Source organism: Engystomops pustulosus, chromosome 6 (genome assembly GCF_040894005.1).
Source record: "Engystomops pustulosus chromosome 6, aEngPut4.maternal, whole genome shotgun sequence".
Taxonomy (NCBI): Eukaryota; Metazoa; Chordata; class Amphibia; order Anura; family Leptodactylidae; genus Engystomops; species Engystomops pustulosus.
In genome coordinates, this window is record NC_092416.1 from 32,896,210 (window position 1) to 32,914,713 (window position 18,504).

General features: G+C 43.6%; 1 protein-coding gene across 1 annotated transcript in view; it reads right to left on the bottom strand.

Annotated features, from left to right (window-relative positions):
- Positions 1 to 7,105: 7,105 nt before the first annotated feature.
- Positions 7,106 to 18,504, bottom strand: part of USP2 (ubiquitin specific peptidase 2) — a 79,060-nt gene continuing 67,661 nt past the window's right edge. The window contains exons 7-13 of the mRNA XM_072155612.1: positions 16,686 to 16,750; positions 15,407 to 15,510; positions 14,195 to 14,275; positions 13,115 to 13,193; positions 12,515 to 12,622; positions 11,880 to 12,000; positions 7,106 to 7,919 (exon numbers count right to left, since the gene is read on the bottom strand). Of these exons, the coding sequence (XP_072011713.1) occupies positions 7,832 to 7,919; positions 11,880 to 12,000; positions 12,515 to 12,622; positions 13,115 to 13,193; positions 14,195 to 14,275; positions 15,407 to 15,510; positions 16,686 to 16,750 (646 nt within the window). The 3' untranslated portion in view covers positions 7,106 to 7,831. The remainder of the gene's footprint in view (positions 7,920 to 11,879; positions 12,001 to 12,514; positions 12,623 to 13,114; positions 13,194 to 14,194; positions 14,276 to 15,406; positions 15,511 to 16,685; positions 16,751 to 18,504) is intronic.

Below are 18,504 nucleotides of genomic sequence, written 5' to 3' on the forward strand. Positions count from 1 at the left end.
GTATTATCTCTGTGCTGTGACATCACTGTGTGTATCAGCCCTGTACTGTGACATCACTGTGTGTATTATACATGTACTGTGATATCACTGTGTGTATTATCTCTGTACTGTGACATCACTGTGTGTATTATCCCTGTACAGTGACATCACTGTGTATATTATCCCTGTACTGTGATATCACTGTGTGTATTATTCCTGTACTGTGACATCACTATGCGTATTACCCTTTACTGTGACATTACTGTGTGTATTATCTCTGTACTGTGACATCACTGTGTGTATTATCTCTGTGCTGTGACATCACTGTGTGTATCAGCCCTGTACTGTGACATCACTGTGTGTATTATACATGTACTGTGACATCACTGTGTGTATTATCTCTGTACTGTGACATCACTGTGTGTATTATCCCTGTACTGTGACATCACTGTGTATATTATCCCTGTACTGTGATATCACTGTGTATCAGCCCTGTACGGTGACATCACTGTGTGTATTATCCCTGTACTGTGACATCACTATGTGTATTATCTCTGTACTGTGACATCACTGTGTGTATTATCCCTGTACTGTGACATCACTGTATGTATTATCCCTGTACTGTGACATCACTGTGTGTATTATCTCTGTACTGTGATATCACTGTGTGTATAATCCCTGTACTGTGACCTCACTGTGTGTATTATCTCTGTACTGTGACATCACTTTGTGTATTACCCCTGTACTGTGACATAACTGTGTATATTATCCCAATACTGTAATATCACTATGTGTATTACCTTTTACTGTGACATTACTGTGTGTATTATCTCTGTACTGTGACATCACTGTGTGTATTATCCCTGTACTGTGACATCACTATGTGTATTACCCTTTACTGTGACATTACTGTGTGTATTATATGTGTACTGTGACATCACTGTGTGTATTATCTCTGTGCTGTGACATCACTGTGTGTATTATTCCTGTACTGTGACATCACTATGCGTATTACCCTTTACTGTGACATTACTGTGTGTATTATCCCTGTACTGTGACATCACTGTGTGTATTATCGCTGTGCTGTGACATCACTGTGTGTATCAGCCCTGTACTGTGACATCACTGTGTATATTATACATGTACTGTGACATCACTGTGTGTATTATCTCTGTACTGTGACATCACTGTGTGTATTATCCCTGTACTGTGACATCACTGTGTATATTATCCCTGTACTGTGATATCACTGTGTATCAGCCCTATACTGTGATATCAATGTGTGTATTACCACTGTATTGTGACATCACTGTGTGTATTATCCCTGTACAGTGACATCACTGTGTGTATTATCCCTGTACTGTGACATCACTGAGTGTATTATCCCTGTACTGTGACATCACTGTGTGTATTATCCCTGTCCTGTGGCATCACTGTGTGTATTATCCCTGTACTGTGACATCACTGTGTGTATTATCCCTGCCCTGTGACATCACTACATGTATTATGCCTGTACTGTGACATCACTGTGTGTATTATCCCTGTACTGTGACATCACTGTGTGTATTATCCCTGTCCTTTGACATCACTGTGTGTATTACCCCTGTCCTGTGACATCACTGTGTGTATTATACCTGCCCTGTGACATCACTGTGTGTATTATGCCTGTCCTGTGACATCGCTGTGTGTATTATCCCTGTACAGTGACATCACTGTGTGTATTATCCCTGTCCTGTGACATCACTGTGTGTATTATCTCTGTACTGTGACATCACTGTGTGTATTATCCCTGTCCTGTGACATCACTGTGTGTATTATCCCTGTCCTGTGACATCACTGTGTGTATTATGCCTGCCCTGTGACATCACTGTGTGTATTATGCCTGTCCTGTGACATCGCTGTGTGTATTATCCCTGTACAGTGACATCACTGTGTGTATTATCCCTGTCCTGTGACATCACTGTGTGTATTATCCCTGTACTGTGACATCACTGTGTGTATTATCCCTGTACTGTGACATCACTGTGTGTATTATCCCTGTACTGTGACATCACTGTGTATATTATCCCTGTCCTGTGACATCACTGTGTGTATTATCTCTGTACTGTGACATCACTGTGTGTATTATGCCTGTCCTGTGACATCACTGTGTGTATTATCTCTGTACTGTGACATCACTGTGTGTATTATCTCTGTACTGTGACATCACTGTGTGTATTATGCCTGTCCTGTGACATCACTGTGTGTATTATGCCTGTACTGTGACATCACTGTGTGTATTATCTCTGTACTGCCCCCTGTAGTGTAGCAGTGCTCATCCTCAGGATGTGCTGTGGCCGGGGATCTTGTGTATATCACTAACCGCCTGCATATACTTGGAGTATGAGGACTGGGGCACAGTGCACACAGTGCGACACGCCAGAAACTTCGCCGACTTCTTAGAAATTACTGATCAATTGTTTTATTTTTACCAGTTTAGGGCATTTTTACTTGTTTTGTAATGTATGGTGATCATTCCCTTCAGCCACTAGTGAATGTAAAGTTATCGATCTGATATCCCCGGCAGTAATGGAGAGCAATGAGATATAATACAGATGTAGCTTTACAATAACCCGAATCGTCCCATAGAAGACAGAGAGACAGAACATGCATGCAGCCGGCTCCCCCTAGTGGCCATTGCAGGAGGCTGCAGCGCTCTGCACTCCCATCACCTTTCATACCAATACCACACACTACTGCACTACTACTGGTGGTATAAATGAGTGCAATGCTGCCTCTGGACACATCGTTCTTCTCTATATCTGTGCTAACCCATACACATCCTAAAAAGACTTGCTCCCTTCATAATACATAGAGAGCATGCGTAACTATGACTGAGGCCTGCGCATGCGCTCCTCTTACTATGGTGACAACCCACACAAAAGTCTTTTTTTTGGCTTCTCCTGTGTCTCACTGTATTATTCCTGTATTGTGGTATAACTGTGTGTGTTATCGCTGTACTGTGACATCACTGTGTGTGTTATCGCTGTACTGTGACATCACTGTGTGTATTATCCCTGTACTGTGACATCACTGTGTGTATTATCCCTGTACTGTGACATCACTGTGTGTATTATCGCTGTACTGTGACATCACTGTGTGTATTATCCCTGTACTGTGACATCACTGTGTGTATTATCCCTGTACTGTGACATCACTGTGTGTATATATCCTGTACAGTGACATCACTGTGTGTATATATCCTGTACTGTGACATCACTGTGTGTACTATCCCTGTACTGTGATATTACTGTGTGTATTATCCCTGTACTGTGACATCACTGTGTATATTATCCCTGTACTGTGACATCACTGTGTGTACTATCCCTGTACTGTGACATCACTGTGTGTACTATCCCTGTACTGTAACATCACTGTGTGTATTATCCCTGTACTGTGACATCACCGTGTGTATTATCCTTGTACTGTGACATCACTGTGTGTATTATCCCTGTGCTGTGACATCACTGTGTCTATTATCCATGTGCTGTGACATCACTGTGTCTATTATCCATGTGCTGTGACATCACTGTGTGTATTATCCCTGTACTGTGACATCACTGTGTGTATTATCCCTGTACTGTGACATCACTGTGTGTATTATGCCTGTACTGTGACATCACTACGTGTATTATCCCTGTTCTGTGACATCACTGTGTGTATTATCCCTGTTCTGTGACATCACTGTGTGTATTATCCCTGTTCTGTGACATCACTGTGTATTATCCCTGTACTGTGACATCACTGTGTGTATTATCCCTGTACTGTGACATCACTGTGTGTATTATCCCTGTACTGTGACATCACTGTGTATTATCCCTGTACTGTGACATCACTGTGTATAATATCCCTGTACTGTGACATCACTGTGTGTATTATTCCCTGTACTGTGACATCACTGTCAGTATTATCCCTGTACTGTGACATCACTGTGTGTATTATTTCTGTACTGTGACATCACTGTGTGTATTATCCCTGTACTGTGACATCACTGTGTGCATTACCTCTGTGGTGTAGCATCACTGTGTATAGTATCCCTGTACTGTGACATCACTGTGTGCATTACCTCTGTGGTGTAGCATCACTGTGTATAGTATCCCTGTACTGTGACATCACTGTAAGTTTGAGCTCCTCTTCCCGTCTGTGCCAATGTGCACATCAGAGCTTCTTGTTTCTCCTATGTCAGTTGTGGTGAATCTATGGCACGGGTGCCAGAGGTGGCACTCGGAGCCCTCTTTATGGGCACCCTTGCCATCACCCCAGCACAGAGTTCGCCAGACAGGACTCAAGGCCTATTGCAGTCCCAGGCAACCCAGGACCCTAGAAGGAAGCTACAATGATAATCCAAACTTTGGTTCCTTATTTCTACTGTATTGCTGTCCTCAGGTGCCTATACAATATAAACCTGTGCCAGAGCAGGGAGTAATAAGTTACTGCTTAAATTGTCCCATTGGCACTTTACTCACAGGTTTTGGTTGTAGTTTGGGCACTCGGTATCTAAAAGGTTTGCCATGACTATCCTATGTTATGCTTCCCCTTGTAGATATTTAGGGTATGTGTGTGTCTATGAGGCCTGCGCATGCACTTCTCCTCCTCCTGTCTCTGCTTCCCCTTGCAGACAGAGAGCATACATAGCTGGGATTAGCTGAGGTGTACACATGCACCTCCTCCCTGCACTGACATACACAACCTGAACACTTTCTTGCTTCTCCCATGTCATGCATTTCCTTGCATAGATTGCGGACATGTGTGGCTGTAATGGAGGCCTGCGCATGCACTCCTCCTCCTCCTCCTGTCTGTTCTGTCCTATACACATCAAGTAACTTACTCGCTTCTTCTGTGTTATGCTCCCCCATTCCCGAAATACAGAATAAACCCGGCCGAAGCTGAGATCTGGTCAGTTTCTCTGTACAGCGCATGCGCCGAAGTCGATGTAGAAGATGTCCCCTTTCCATGGATAACAGGCCTGGATCTCTGCACTATCCATTCATGTATCTGTAGGTTGTAATTAGAGGGATGTTCCATGACGCAGGTTCCCTGTAGTGACCTATTTGCTGGACATAGTAATTACAGTGCTGAGCTATGACGCCCGTTCCCTGAAAATGACCCATTTGCTGTAGAGTAACAGCAGGTCACAGGGAAAGGAAGAGGTTAAAGGGCATCCACGGAAGAAGAAGTACAGGAGTCGCTTGTGTTTTTAAAACAGAGTATAATTCAGCTCTATATATACATTTGCATAGAACACATAGGGTCCTTAGGGTAACAGCAGAACTCTTTACAAATTCTACACACTTACATGGTAAGCACCAGCTCAGTGTGGCCTGAGAGGGGGGGGGGGTCGTGGGGTACCCCAAAATACTCACTGTCTAAGAGATATGCAGCAGGTACAGTTCCAGTTCACTCCATGAAATGTTCCACGCGCGTGCGCAGCTCGTCCGATCTCATGCTTACATGTTATACACACAGGGCTCTGCACAGCGCGCATGCGCCTCTCCATAGTACATAGACACTCAGTAGTTCTTTACAGTGCAAAAAAAAAAAAAAAACAGTCGCTTATTGCTAATACTTCTACATCAAAGTGTAACACAAATGGATATAGCTAAATTATAACCCAGTGCAGGGAGTGAGCGCTCGTGAATCCACCGGCCGCTGAGCAAAAGGGGGAGAAACACCGGCCTCAACGTTACGAGTGAATACAAGAGGTAACTTTCACATAATGGGGGAGGGGGGAGATTTATCCAAACTAGTGCAAAGGAGCTGCCCATTTTTTTTCCACGGATTTGTGGAGTAAGAAGAAGTTGCGTCTTTTTCCACAGCTGCGTTTCTCCCGGAGCCGATTTCCTGAATGTGTTTTGTTATCCGTTCCTTCCGTGACCATTAACTATTGTGCAATCCTATTCATCTTAGGAGCCATTGTTACTTGTATCAGTAACATTCATCTCACTTCTACATTTCCAGTATCAAGAATCTACTAATGTGAATACTACACTTCATGCCAAGGATGATCCTGATCCAAGTACGTTGGACAATCATCCCGACGATATCAATGCCGTGGCTTATACAAGGGGCTGTCCGCTACCCTTAGGTCTGAAACCCTCTACTAATAGACATGCACTCACGTCTAAAGCCGGACAATCACCACTAGGATTGACAGACTAGTTGATGGAGGTGACCCAATGCTTGACAGAATTGGATGGGGAGTAGATTAGGACATATTAAAATTTCATACGCCCAAACCTTCTGCATCTAAGGAGACGTGTGACCACTAGAGCTTATCTGCCGACGTCTCATAAACTGAGTATTTAGGGGGCTATTGGGGGGGTAATATCTGTCACCGAATGTCCATTGTCAATTTGTAAGAGCAGGTTGTCCCCATAAGAGATAAACAAATCGATTTGTTGGCGTGTCGATTCGCTACGGCGTTCAAGCATCTAATAGATTCCGGAATCTTTGATAAGATACATCCAAAGAAAATATTGTAATTATTAGGGAGGGGACCACGGGCAAAACAAAAAAATGTAACTAAACGAGACCGGAGCTTTCTGGAAAATAAAAATTTAGAGGTCTAGAGGGGGTTATATAGAAATTTCTAGGAAAATTGCTAAAATTTCGGTTCATTTGGAACCCAAACCAAAATGTTAACAAAAACCTCATCACTAATCTTCACATATTTTGATCCCCGATGAATGGGAATCCAGGTCCAGGACTCCACGATTCTACATCAGCCCCATAGATCTGAATGAAGCAGCGTCCACGTGTGATCGCCGGTTCATCGAAAATCACTGACTCAAGGTTCTTATGATCATCCGGGATCCTCGCTCTGTAAATCTCAGCACCCCCCCCCCCATGATGGATAATCTCTAGTAACTCCAGTTTCTAACTATAGATCTTTGACCTAAGATTCGTAAATTAAAACTCGTGATCCGCTTTCATTGCGTCACGTTTCCCGAATAAACACAACTGCCTGCTAATATGTAAAAAAAAAAAAAAAAGTTACAAAAATAGCATTTTTTTTGCTATAAAAAAAATTTTTTTGTTGTCTTCAATCCATCTATATAATAACACTGTGGTGGATGCCACACAACTCTCAAGCAGCGTATAAATATAATTTGTTCACAGTTCCATCCCCCGGGAACCCCAGGCACCATCTAACACTCCGGAGCGACGTTACAAGCCGTCACTTTTCCCACTCTACACGTAAAAAAATCAAGTAGTTACGTTCCATATCCTAGGACTGATATACACCCTGAGTGGAGGGCTCAAATCAATATACAAAAAAAAAAATAACAATAAAAAACCCCAAAAAACAAAACACACATCACTTCAAAAGTATTTACAGTGTTGGATAGATCTGATCGCGCGGTCGCTCTCCGCTGTGGTTCTCAGCATTCACTAAATGAACACTCGGTGTCTGTAAATGAGGGCGTCACATTAACGAGATGTTCGTCACATAAAGAAGCTTTCCTGAGAATGATTATGATGATCAGCAACAACAAAAAGGTGTCCGGAGCAGCATCACATGGTGCAAACCCAAAAGAGGCAGGACTCCCATGGTTAATACATATCACACATTACCGAGTAGCAAAGCAACTTCATCTTGTCCGGAATCGGAAGTCGTTCTTATTTTGGGACCTGTCTACAGTCACAAGGACCCAGAATAAGGCAACAGTTCTATTTCTTTTTGGCTGTGCAGGTATAAGGCAACCGGTGAGAGAAGGTAATGCTGGTGATCCAAGGGGAGCATCTGGTTGCTCACTATGGTTTTAGGTCAAGTTATTTGTGAGCCTCTTTGTGGGTTTAACTGGTTGTCAGACTACATCCTCGAGGACGGCCCCGATAACTCGTAGAATAGAACGTAAGCGTCGCTGCTCCGCACCTGGCTGGAAGACATTGCCGTGACTCTGAAGGGAGAAGAAAAAAGTTCTTAGAAATGTTAACAAACACTGGTGACGGTCTCTCTGCTGTCTCTAACATCATGTCCTCTCTCTTCTTGTCTCTCTGCTGTCTCTAACATCATGTCCTCTCTCTTCTTGTCTCTAACATCATGTCCTCTCTCTTCTTGTCTCACTTCTTGTCTCTAACATCATGTCCTCTCTCCTTGTCTCTCTGCTGTCTCTAACATCATGTCCTCTCTCTTCTTGTCTCTCTTCTGGTCTCCAACATCATGTCCTCTCTCTTCTTGTCTCTCTGCTGTCTCTAACATCATGTCCTCTCTCTTCTTGTCTCTCTGTTGTCTCTAACATCATGTCCTCTCTCTTCTTGTCTCTAACATCATGTCCTCCCTCTTCTTGTCTCTTTGCTGTCTCTAACATCATGTCCTCCCTCTTCTTGTCTCTCTGTTGTCTCTAACATCATGTCCTCTCTCTTCTTGTCTCTAACATCATGTCCTCTCTCTTCTTGTCTCACTTCTTGTCTCTAACATCATGTCCTCTCTCCTTGTCTCTCTGCTGTCTCTAACATCATGTCCTCTCTCTTCTTGTCTCTCTTCTGGTCTCCAACATCATGTCCTCTCTCTTCTTGTCTCTCTGCTGTCTCTAACATCATGTCCTCTCTCTTCTTGTCTCTCTGCTGTCACTAACATCATGTCCTCCCTCTTCTTGTATCATTGCTGTCTCCAACATCATGTCCTCCCTCTTCTTGTCTCTCTGCTCTCTCTAACATCATGTCCTCTCTCTTCTTGTCTCTAACATCATGTCCTCTCTCTTCTTGTCTCACTTCTTGTCTCTAACATCATGTCCTCTCTCCTTGTCTCTCTGCTGTCTCTAACATCATGTCCTCTCTCTTCTTGTCTCTCTTCTGGTCTCCAACATCATGTCCTCTCTCTTCTTGTCTCTCTTCTGGTCTCCAACATCATGTCCTCTCTCTTCTTGTCTCTCTGCTGTCACTAACATCATGTCCTCTCTCTTCTTGTCTCTCTGCTGTCTCTAACATCATGTCCTCTCTCTTCTTGTCTCTAACATCATGTCCTCCCTCTTCTTGTCTCTTTGCTGTCTCTAACATCATGTCCTCTCTCTTCTTGTCTCTTTGCTGTCTCTAACATCATGTCCTCTCTCTTCTTGTCTCTCTGTTGTCTCTAACATCATGTCCTCTCTCTTCTTGTCTCTAACATCATGTCCTCCCTCTTCTTGTCTCTCTGCTGTCTCTAACATCATGTCCTCTCTCTTCTTGTCTCTCTGCTGTCTCTAACATCATGTCCTCTCTCTTCTTGTCTCTCTTCTGGTCTCCAACATCATGTCCTCTCTCTTCTTGTCTCTCTGCTGTCTCTAACATCATGTCCTCTCTCTTCTTGTCTCTCTGCTGTCACTAACATCATGTCCTCCCTCTTCTTGTATCATTGCTGTCTCCAACATCATGTCCTCCCTCTTCTTGTCTCTCTGCTCTCTCTAACATCATGTCCTCTCTCTTCTTGTCTCTAACATCATGTCCTCTCTCTGCTCTCTCCAACATCATGTCCTCTCTCTTCTTGTCTCCAACATCATGTCCTCTCTCTTCTTGTCTCTTTGCTGTCTCTAACATCATGTCCTCTCTCTTCTTGTCTCTCTACTGTCACTAACATCATGTTCTCTCTCTTCTTGTCTCTCTGCTGTCACTAACATCATGTCCTCTCTCTTCTTGTCTCTCTGCTGTCACTAACATCATGTCCTCCCTCTTCTTGTATCATTGCTGTCTCCAACATCATGTCCTCCCTCTTCTTGTCTCTCTGCTCTCTCTAACATCATGTCCTCTCTCTTCTTGTCTCTAACATCATGTCCTCTCTCTTCTTGTCTCACTTCTTGTCTCTAACATCATGTCCTCTCTCCTTGTCTCTCTGCTGTCTCTAACATCATGTCCTCTCTCTTCTTGTCTCTCTTCTGGTCTCCAACATCATGTCCTCTCTCTTCTTGTCTCTCTTCTGGTCTCCAACATCATGTCCTCTCTCTTCTTGTCTCTCTGCTGTCACTAACATCATGTCCTCTCTCTTCTTGTCTCTCTGCTGTCTCTAACATCATGTCCTCTCTCTTCTTGTCTCTAACATCATGTCCTCCCTCTTCTTGTCTCTTTGCTGTCTCTAACATCATGTCCTCTCTCTTCTTGTCTCTTTGCTGTCTCTAACATCATGTCCTCTCTCTTCTTGTCTCTCTGTTGTCTCTAACATCATGTCCTCTCTCTTCTTGTCTCTAACATCATGTCCTCCCTCTTCTTGTCTCTCTGCTGTCTCTAACATCATGTCCTCTCTCTTCTTGTCTCTCTGCTGTCTCTAACATCATGTCCTCTCTCTTCTTGTCTCTCTTCTGGTCTCCAACATCATGTCCTCTCTCTTCTTGTCTCTCTGCTGTCTCTAACATCATGTCCTCTCTCTTCTTGTCTCTCTGCTGTCACTAACATCATGTCCTCCCTCTTCTTGTATCATTGCTGTCTCCAACATCATGTCCTCCCTCTTCTTGTCTCTCTGCTCTCTCTAACATCATGTCCTCTCTCTTCTTGTCTCTAACATCATGTCCTCTCTCTGCTCTCTCCAACATCATGTCCTCTCTCTTCTTGTCTCCAACATCATGTCCTCTCTCTTCTTGTCTCTTTGCTGTCTCTAACATCATGTCCTCTCTCTTCTTGTCTCTCTACTGTCACTAACATCATGTTCTCTCTCTTCTTGTCTCTCTGCTGTCACTAACATCATGTCCTCTCTCTTCTTGTCTCTCTGCTGTCTCTAACATCATGTCCTCTCTCTTCTTGAAACTTAATCTTTCTAAGACTGAACTTCTTGTCTTTCCACCATCTACTAACCGACCCAACCCTGACTTCTCCATCTCGGTCTGTGGGATCATTATAGCATCGGGACAGCAGGCCGCTGTCTTGGGGTTGTGCTGGACTCTGACCTCTCCTTTTCACCATATATTTAATCTCTTGTTCGCTCTTGCCGGATGCATCACAGAAACATCTCCAGAATCCGACCGTTACTGACAATAAAATCTCCAAAATGCGAATTGTTGCTCCGATTCACTCTCGGCTAGACTACTGTAACTCCCTACTAATCTGTCTTGCATTCACTAAACTCTTTCCTCTACAATCCATTCTTAATGCAGCAGCCAGGCTCATCTTTCAGACCAAACGCTGCACAGATGCTTCTAGTCTTTTCCAGTCACTGCACTGGTTTTCGGTCAACTTCCCAATATAGTTTAAAGCAATCACCCTCATCCACAAAGCTCTACACAGTGCTATACCTCCCCACCTCTCTTCTCAGTCTATCGCCTATCCCATCCTCTGCAATATTTGCCAGTGATATTAGATTAGTCATTAATTGGAACCTCTCACTCACATCTCCAGGACTTCTCCAGGGCTGCACCAATTCTCTGTAATGCCCTTCCCAGACACTTTTAAACTAATACCCAACCTCAAAAGTTTCAAATGTGCTATTACAACTCTAACTGCAAGAAATTTCAACTCTCTCTTCCTCCTCATAGACTGTAAGCTCTTGTGTCACCCCCATCCCTCATCCTCATAGACTGTAAGCTCTTGTGTCACCCCTTCATCCTCATAGACTGTAAGCTCTTGTGTCACCTCCTCATCCTCATAGACTGTAAGCTCGTGTCACCCCCTCATCCTCATAGACTGTAAGCTCTTGTGTCAGCCCCTCATCCTCATAGACTGTAAGCTCTTGTGAGCAGGGTCCTCACTTGCATTGTTCCATGACTGTCTGTAATGTATTATTTTATTTGTATATATCCCCTAGGAGTTGTAAAGTGCTGCGGAATATGTTGGCGATATCGAAATAAAGATTATTTATATATTTATTTAATTAAAATTTCAGAACTTGACCACCAGAAGAACAATGAGGATGCTATTGAGGATATTGCGAGGTCACCTTGTCACGTCTAGATAATTACCTGGAGTCGTTATATGTGTGCCATTCTCCATTGTTGGGGTTCTTGCAGTACGCGGTATAATGTCCTCCCATGGTAGTGCCCGAGTGATTGGACACAGCATATAGGTTATAGGTTGCGTGAGCTGTGAAGAAACATTTGTCATATTAGTCACAAGTAGTAAGTGCCCAATGTGAATGATAGATGATCAGTATGGGATCCATAACAATCTGATACGGATCACCTATGGAGAGGAGATGAAGTTCCAATTCCAGGACACATTTCCCCTGGCCAATCATAGCCATGGATATGTTTAGGTTGGGAACATTGGGTCCGCTCTTCTCGAATCCCCTATCCTAATATCCGACTTGACTTTACCCCCTAATGGCAAAAATGGATAGGACTGCTGGATTTCAACCCGTCAGACCTTCTTTGTTTGTCCATACTGCACATAATTCTCGAATGTTGGCATCTTCTCTCCTTCCATAACACATGCATGCTCAGCCCAGCAGAGCGTGCATGTGTGTGCAAGGGTACAATGCTCAGCTGCTAGTTTTTGTACAACAGTGCATGGTCAACTACTTATGTATGTATCATAATTCATATCCATACAGGCGTAATGTATTTGCATGCACATAAAAACTAAAAGTGTCACTTACCACTTGATTCTGAGGAGAATTCACGCAAGTCTAAGTCTTTCAGCGGGAAATTCACATAGGTAGATAGCTTGCTGCTTCTGATGCGACCTTCGGAGAACCTTTTCAGATCTATAGTGGGCACGGGTTAAGGAAGAAGCAGTAGCCTCGAGGGTAATGGGGGAGGAGGAGGCAGAAAGTGCGAGTCATGGGTTACTCTAGGTGTAACATAACAACCTGTCGTCAGCTTTAATTGCGATATTTCTGGCAATGATTTGCTGATTCATCGCCGGAGAATTAATTTTAAAGAAAATAATTTGAGGAGCAGCCAAGACTGAACCTTACAAGATGGTCCTGTAAGACCCATCGGGGTAGTCAGAGGTGGTATATTATATCTCATTGTCTTGGGTGAGAATAATTTGTCTTTAGCTCTGGCTCATATCAATACAAGCTTGAAAATCTGAAAAATCCTCATTCATCAGTTCATGTTGATTTCATTATAATTGCAAGCTTAGAGGCAATGCAAGCTGACACTAGGGCAGCCGTATGTACAAGCTTAGCCCCGGTGTGGACTCAGAAGCCATAGGGTAGGAAAACCAAAAAGGTCATTGTTGAAAAGGATACGTAATACAAGGATCTTGGGGAATTTCTGGATGGTGAACTTCTTGGTGCATCTTTGTCGAGCTTTACACCTGCAGCAAGTCTGAAAAAATGAAAAATAAAGAGATCTTGATACAACATTTGGATGTGTAGACCCACCCTTCCGAACACTGCCGGACTGGAGCTCCTTAGATCCATCAGAAAATTAATCACTCTTCATTATCCCCAGAAAATAGACTTTAGCAGCCTCCCAATTGGGTTGTTTTCTGCTGGACCTCTGGGGTTCAGTATTGGATTGAACCAGGGCCCACCGGAGGATCCTCTGGTACTCCCGTGGGGACAGTCCGACACCCATAAAGAGATGAATCAATCTCACTTTCTACAACCATTTTTTGAATTCGCCAAATAGGCTTGGATTTATTTCCTACACAAAGTGCTGGTTACTTAAAGGGGTTTTCCACCCCGGGATAGGGCCTAACTTGCTGATCAGTGGGGGTCTCAGTGCTGAGACCCCTGTAGATCCCAAGAACGAGGGGTCCGATCGACCCCCTCGCCGCTCCTCAGGCTAATGAACAGACGGCCATGCATGACCATTCTGCTCCATTAATCTCTATGGAGCTGACGGAGATTGATGAGTGCGGCGCTAGGTGATCTCTGTCAGCTCCATAGAGATTAATGGAGCAGAATGGTCATGCGCGGCAGTCTGCTCTATTAGTCTTATGGAGTGATGAGGGGGCGGTCAGACCCCTCTTTCTTGTGATCTGCGGGGATCTCAGCACCGAGACCCCCACTGATCAGCAAGTTAGGCTCTATCCAGTGGATAGAGCCTAACTTGCCTTTGTGGGAAAACCCCTATAAGGTCAATACACAGTAGAGACCTTGATGGCCTTGACTTGTTTATGTTAACTAGTTGCTAGTATAGGGGCACCAGCATAACCATCAGCATTGCTAGTCACCGTTTTTATCATCACAATTGCGCTTGGATTTATCATTTATCCCTGTTACACACGAGGTGAATGCTACATTGTGCTGCCGTCTCGCTGCACTTGTCTCCAAATCTAAATGCCGCTCTTCACAGATAGGACCATTACCCGAGACACTTACTGGCTTCTCATCCCCGTCTAAGACGTCTTCCTTGGTGAAGAGACGAATGCAGTCCATTAGGGAGACCTCGGGAACGCTTTTCTATAGAAGACAGATGCATATAAGAGACACTTTATAATCAGCGCAGCGGGGGACGTTATCAGTCAGCCTGCTAGAGGAGGGATAGAGGACATCATGTAGGAGACAATGGGTCGCATCTATCAATAGCTCCTGCCATAATTGTAGAGAAAAGAATGGCCATCAGCCCGAGCGTCACATGAATCAGACCAGTCACTTCTTCTAGAATAATATTTGTGAGGGTCTATATCTGGGAGGGTTTACTTGCAGGATTATGTACTATATATACACACACACTACTATATTTGTTATCCATAACTGCATTCCTACTAAAATCAACTTTTACAATTATGCTAATGAGCCTACCATGGTTTATTTTTATTTTTTTTCAGGGGGGGGTGTTAACAGAGCCCCATTGTGCTGTCGCTTCACAGGTTGTTATACTGTGCTGGAGCACTTCCCCCTCTCCCACTGTGTGAGATTATAGCAGGCAGAGGGATGGGAAAAGAGCTGAGATAGCAGATGAGGAGATACTGTAACAGCCTGTGTGAAGCGACAGCTGGGAGGGGCTCTGGTAACACCCCTTCTGGTTCATTAGCAATTTTTTTAAAAGTTTATTTTTGAAGGAAGGAGGCCATGGAAAAGAAATATAAGAAGATACCACAGTCACTTGCCTGGATCTATGAGTAAGTGTCCCTGCTTTGTCCAAAATCTACCATTGCCTTTGGGAGGTTATATCCTCAGCTAATGAATACAGGGATATTCTAACCGGTTCCTATATAATTGCTATGGTACCACATTTAGGTAGTTTACATTCTGGCAGGATTTTCCAGGTATGCCGCCAGTGTCATTTCCATAAGACAATTTTATTTTCCTATGATTATATATTTATAATTATTGGAAGATTAAAAGGGAGGGATCGGAATGGATCAATGTATACAGACATAACTAGGACAATATACAAGACTCCTTTATAGCCTGTTTATATTATAATAAATAGTATTAGATTTTATATTGCGACTGTTTATGGTTATGGGGGCAGCAATCTGGACTGAGCTGCAGTTTACAGCATTTAGAATTCACTTTACAGCTGGGAGGGTGTTGTGGGCATGCTCTGTGACCTCTGCATGCGAAGTCAATGAATATTAACCCTACCTTAGCAATGGGCAGAGACAAGTCCCAAAACGGGTCGAACACTGTTGAACAATAGCCGCATTCGGTGCAGGTCAGGGAACTCTTCAGCTGTCCTACAAATAGTTCTGTAAGAAGACAAAAGGGAGACAAAACCACATTAGAAATGCAATAGCGAAGAGGATTTATGGCAGAACCACAAAGCTAACTCTCTATTTTCATATAGATGCGAGTCCCACGGTCTCCACATCAAGGCTGAATGGTGTTAGCTAAGCATGCGTAGCCACTCTCCATTAATGTCTATGGAAGTGCTGAGAATAGCCAAATTAATGGAGAGTGGCTATTGGGGTCAATGGACCCCAGTTCTTGAGAATAAGGCGAGGGTCCCACTAATGTCCTGTGGATATATCCCAAACACCCAAGATGGGAAACCCTTTCATACAAGTAGTAATAGAGCCACAACCCCCATTATATCACATAGCAGCATTCATCCTGTACTACACCAGGTATTACTAGTCGCTGTTTATATGACCAATCAGCTGACAAATCGCATGATTATCAAAGCATTTCAGTCGCCTCTTATCTGTTGTCTGAAATTCCACAACATCACAGATAAGACGATTAAAGGGGCTGTCCAAGTCCTAAGTAAACAGTTTATAAAAAAGTTTAGCCAGTTATAGGGAATGTACCATTAAAATCCATCATCATAAACCAGGGACACTAACTCATAGATCCAGGCACCGTGGTAATCTTCTCATATTTGTCATCGATGACCTCCTTCCTTCTAAAAAACGTTAAAAAATTATGCTAATGAGCCAGAAGTGTTGTGGAGGCGTTACCAGAGTCCCTCTGTGCTGCAGATTCACATGCTGTTACAATTAGCAGAACATGCATTACCATTCTCCCTGTGAAACTAACACACGGAGGGGTTCCAGAAACACCTACCAAAGCCCTTCTGGATCATTAGACTAAATATTAAAAGGTGATTTTAGAAAGAAGGAGGTCATGGATCACAAATATAAGAAGGCTGAGGTGCCTGGACCCATGAGTACGTGCCGCTGGTTTATCATGATGGATTTTGATAGTAGACTTTCTTTATGGATAAACACTGCTCTTTTTCCCCCCCATTCTGAAGCAGCTGAGCCGCAGTTACCCAGCATGGCCACTAGGCAAAGAAAAGAGCTGTATTACTGGTTCCACTCTCTGGCCCTGGAGGCTAATCAGTGGGTTGTAACAAATGTCGGACGGTCTCAGATCTGATTGTGATAACCTATCCCATCACCAAGTTGGAACTGTAACTTACCCACTATTCTGCTGTCTTCTCTCTCCAGGTATCTCTTCCACATTTGTCTGCCTTTCTCTGCATCACTTGGGGAAAGAAGAAGAACAACTATTGTTACATCTCTATTATTACTTCTCTGCTGGGGTAGAGGATACATAAGAATTCTGCACAGACCATTCATATACAGGAGCTTCTTACAAGCCCAAACCAGGGAGGAATATACCAATGTATGATGGGAACATTTACTCTGTTTTCCATCAATTACTGATACGGTTCTAGAACAGATACTGTTTGAATCTATTAGTTCTGTTAGAAAGAATTTTTGAATTAGTCTTCATCCGAATTTTTAACTGACGTTTTGAACCGAATAAAAAACAAAAAAAAAAAAAGACAGTTGTAAACAGAATTTTTTAAATCTCTTTGAACCAAAGTTTTCAGTTAATTTGGAACGGAATCAGCCTCGAGCATTTCAGAAAGTTCCCATATTACTAATATACTGTTGACCTAGTCATAAGATTAGGTCGTGTATACAAGGTAAGTGGTGGTCCAATACCAACACACCCCCACCTATCAGCAGTTTGATGATAAAGCGGTTTTTCCCATCTAGGCCATTTCTACAACATGGGTCATAAACAGAAAGGAGCGGACCTGAACTTTAGGTTCCGCATTCTCCGCTCAGCCTAACCCAGGATGTGCCTTGATGAACTGCAGAGCAGCCAATGAAGCAGCTTTATGCCCCTAGCAACTAGGCATGGCTGTGACTGGCTAGGTGTGTCCCCCTGGCCAATCACAGACATGCCTAGTTGCTAAGGGGCGCAAAGCTGCCTCATTGGCTGCTCAGCAGCCCATCAGGTGACATGTCTGGTTTAGGCGGGGCTGCCACACACAGGCCGCCAAACCAAAAGTTTGGATCCGCTCATCTCTAGTCATAAATAAATGAAAGATGCGGGACCCATCTCTGAGGGACAGATCTTGGGTAGCATCCCGCAACCTAGCGCTGAATGGAGACTGATGCGTACGTGCCGGTCACTCTCCATTCAGCTCTATGGGAGTGATGAACTTAGACTAAGCACACAGTTCTCCCGATTACAATGGAGGTGGTTGCGCATGGCGATCACTCTACGTTCCGCCTTGAAAGAAAGGGGGGGGGGGGGCATCGGACGTTTATTATAAAGATGCGGGACTTGCATCTTTCTACTTGATGAGAATATAACATAAATAGTTCATAAATCTGTGTTTTTTTTCCGGTCCTCCAGTTTCCTCCCACACTCCAAAACACACTGGTAGGTTGATTAGATTGTGAGCCCCATTGGGGACAGGGACCGATGTAGCAAACTGTGCAGCACTGCGTAATCTGTGTGCGCTGTATAAATAAAGGAATTATTATTATCAATTGTCTAGTTTTGGGAACCAAAGATAAGGGGGGAGGGTTTATCAGAAGTGTCTGAGAGCGTTCTAGTAATTCCTATGACACCATCATACAAGGTCATCATAGTCGTCTCCTGAAATGTATCTGTGATGTCATTGAAGAAGTATAGAAACAAATTGTACACATTGTTACTACAGGCATCGCAGATACACCTGTGATTAGGAGAACACGCTAACATAAAAAACATGCTAAGGTTATAGTGTTCCAGTCGCCTGTCTGAACAGTGGCGTAGCACAGTACTCACCGGCCCTGGATTCCAGCAAAGATTTTCTGTAGTTGTGAAAGCCTGTAAGCCTGATGCAGAGTGCCAGAGCCAGGCAGGGGTCTGCGAGAGTCTAATCCCAGTCATGTGAGTGACCCTCCCTATACTGCCCAGGAGTGTTTACTACTATGTGTATCCATAAATTCCTC